Source organism: Pyxicephalus adspersus, chromosome 2 (assembly GCF_032062135.1).
Source record: "Pyxicephalus adspersus chromosome 2, UCB_Pads_2.0, whole genome shotgun sequence".
In the NCBI taxonomy this organism is placed as follows: domain Eukaryota; kingdom Metazoa; phylum Chordata; class Amphibia; order Anura; family Pyxicephalidae; genus Pyxicephalus; species Pyxicephalus adspersus.
Genome location: NC_092859.1, coordinates 126,151,828 through 126,153,592, shown reverse-complemented (window position 1 = coordinate 126,153,592; position 1,765 = coordinate 126,151,828). Strand labels below are relative to the sequence as shown.

General features: G+C 37.2%; 1 protein-coding gene across 1 annotated transcript in view; it reads left to right on the top strand.

The window, feature by feature from the left end:
* Nucleotides 1-290: 290 nt before the first annotated feature.
* POLR2M (RNA polymerase II subunit M) overlaps nt 291-1,765 on the top strand; it is a gene marked incomplete at its 5' end in the record, with an annotated part of 7,507 nt that continues 6,032 nt past the window's right edge. Inside the window, 1 exon segment of the mRNA XM_072402327.1 lies at nt 291-931. Within this exon segment, the coding sequence (XP_072258428.1) occupies nt 291-931 (641 nt within the window).

The window sequence follows — 1,765 nt, the reverse complement described above, 5'->3', positions numbered from 1 at the left end:
GTGTTTTTGCTTGTGCAAAAAATAAAGTAGCAAATTTATTTATTTATTTTTTTTTTTTTTTTACAAATGTCTTAATAATGGTAACAATGTTAATAATAAAACCCCCAGTGGCTCCAACCCCACACTAACTAAAATGACTAAAAAGCGGACTTACTAAACTCCTTTATCTATTTGAATGAAATAAAGGATTCTCTGATAACTATGATTTATCCTAAGAGGTAGCATTAGGCTACTTTTATTTGAAACATTTATTATGCCTTAAATAATAATAAAGAAAATCCTTTTTGCAGGACATTTATTGCCAGGTTGCCAGACCGAGGGAAGAAGATACTGGATTACACTGAAAAAGTGAGAGCTGCCATTGCAGAGCAGGAAAGATTAAACAAGACTGCAAACTTACTTTCAAAATTCAAATTGGAATTTGCAGAAAAACAGAAAAAAATCAAAGAGAGGACCCTAACAGCCCTGCCGGTGGATAAAAAGACATTGGCATTACCAGCTGAGACTCTGGAAAATGAAAGCTCAACCATACTGAAAACACAGGACAAGGCTAATACAAATGCAGTTTCCTTGGCACAAAATAGCTCTTCATTACAGGAAAAAGATGAACATAAGGTGGATACTGCCATCGTTCCTGTTTTAACAGATATTGTATCTGAAATGACAAGCAAAACCATTGTAGATGCAGGGAGCCCTCCGGTACAAGGGGAGAAGAATCAACAGACTGCTAAAAATCATGCTGATGATTTGGTAGATAGGATGAAGGAGATCAGCATTAAAGATACTGAGAGGGGAAGTTATGGTGCAGAGACATCCAACCAAGCAGAAAACCTTTCACACCCCTCTACAAAGCGGTCACATTACATAGAGGTTATAGAGAACAGGATGAGGAACCCAGTTCATCTAAAGGAAAAATTCAAAACAAACAGGTATATTAGTAATGCTTTATTAACGGTGTAATCCTTTAATGAATAATAATCCATCACAACAATAATTATGCCTAAAATGATTGTTCATGATTATTTAGGGTTGTGGTAAAGAAACTAGTGCTGTACAAGGCAAGGATGCTTAGCTACTTCCTTCCTGTAGGGGGGACATGGAAGAGCTGGAGGCATCCTGTTTTATCCTTCCAGTAATAAACAAAGCTGATGTTGAGGGTCTGCCAGGTAACACATCTTCTGACTCTGATGCTAGATTTTTACGCAGATCAGAAACGCATATCTTAGGTGGCAAAACACTATCAATTGTCCAAGCTTTGAACTAAACTAAAAAGGTAATTGGATCTGATCTTCCACAAGTTAGGTACTGATATTATGTTGTATCTGAGGTCATACTATGTTTTTACTATACGCGGTAAAGGAAACTTGATGTTAATGTGGCCATGTACAAAAGTTGTAAATAGACAATCCAGTCTTTAGTGCCCAGGGTAAGGTAATTTACTTTATATCTAAAAAGCACTGCATGTGGAGATATTTACTTGAAAATATATAAGGACAATAAAAAGACTCTGCCATCTAACCATCTAGGTCTGTAGTTATGTGGCATGTCATTGCTCACTGAAATATAGCCCACATCTTTGTAATATGACTGATCTCCATCTCTCCCCCTCTGCAGTAGCAACATGTACACTTAGTGGCAATGAAGGTGCCAAATCCTGGCTAAAGTGTACAGGCATCAAAGGGAGGCTTAGATGTGCCAGACATAATATGCTGATATTTGATAGAAGAGACAGTGATCAGGCAGGTAAGAATGCCTATTGCAGAAG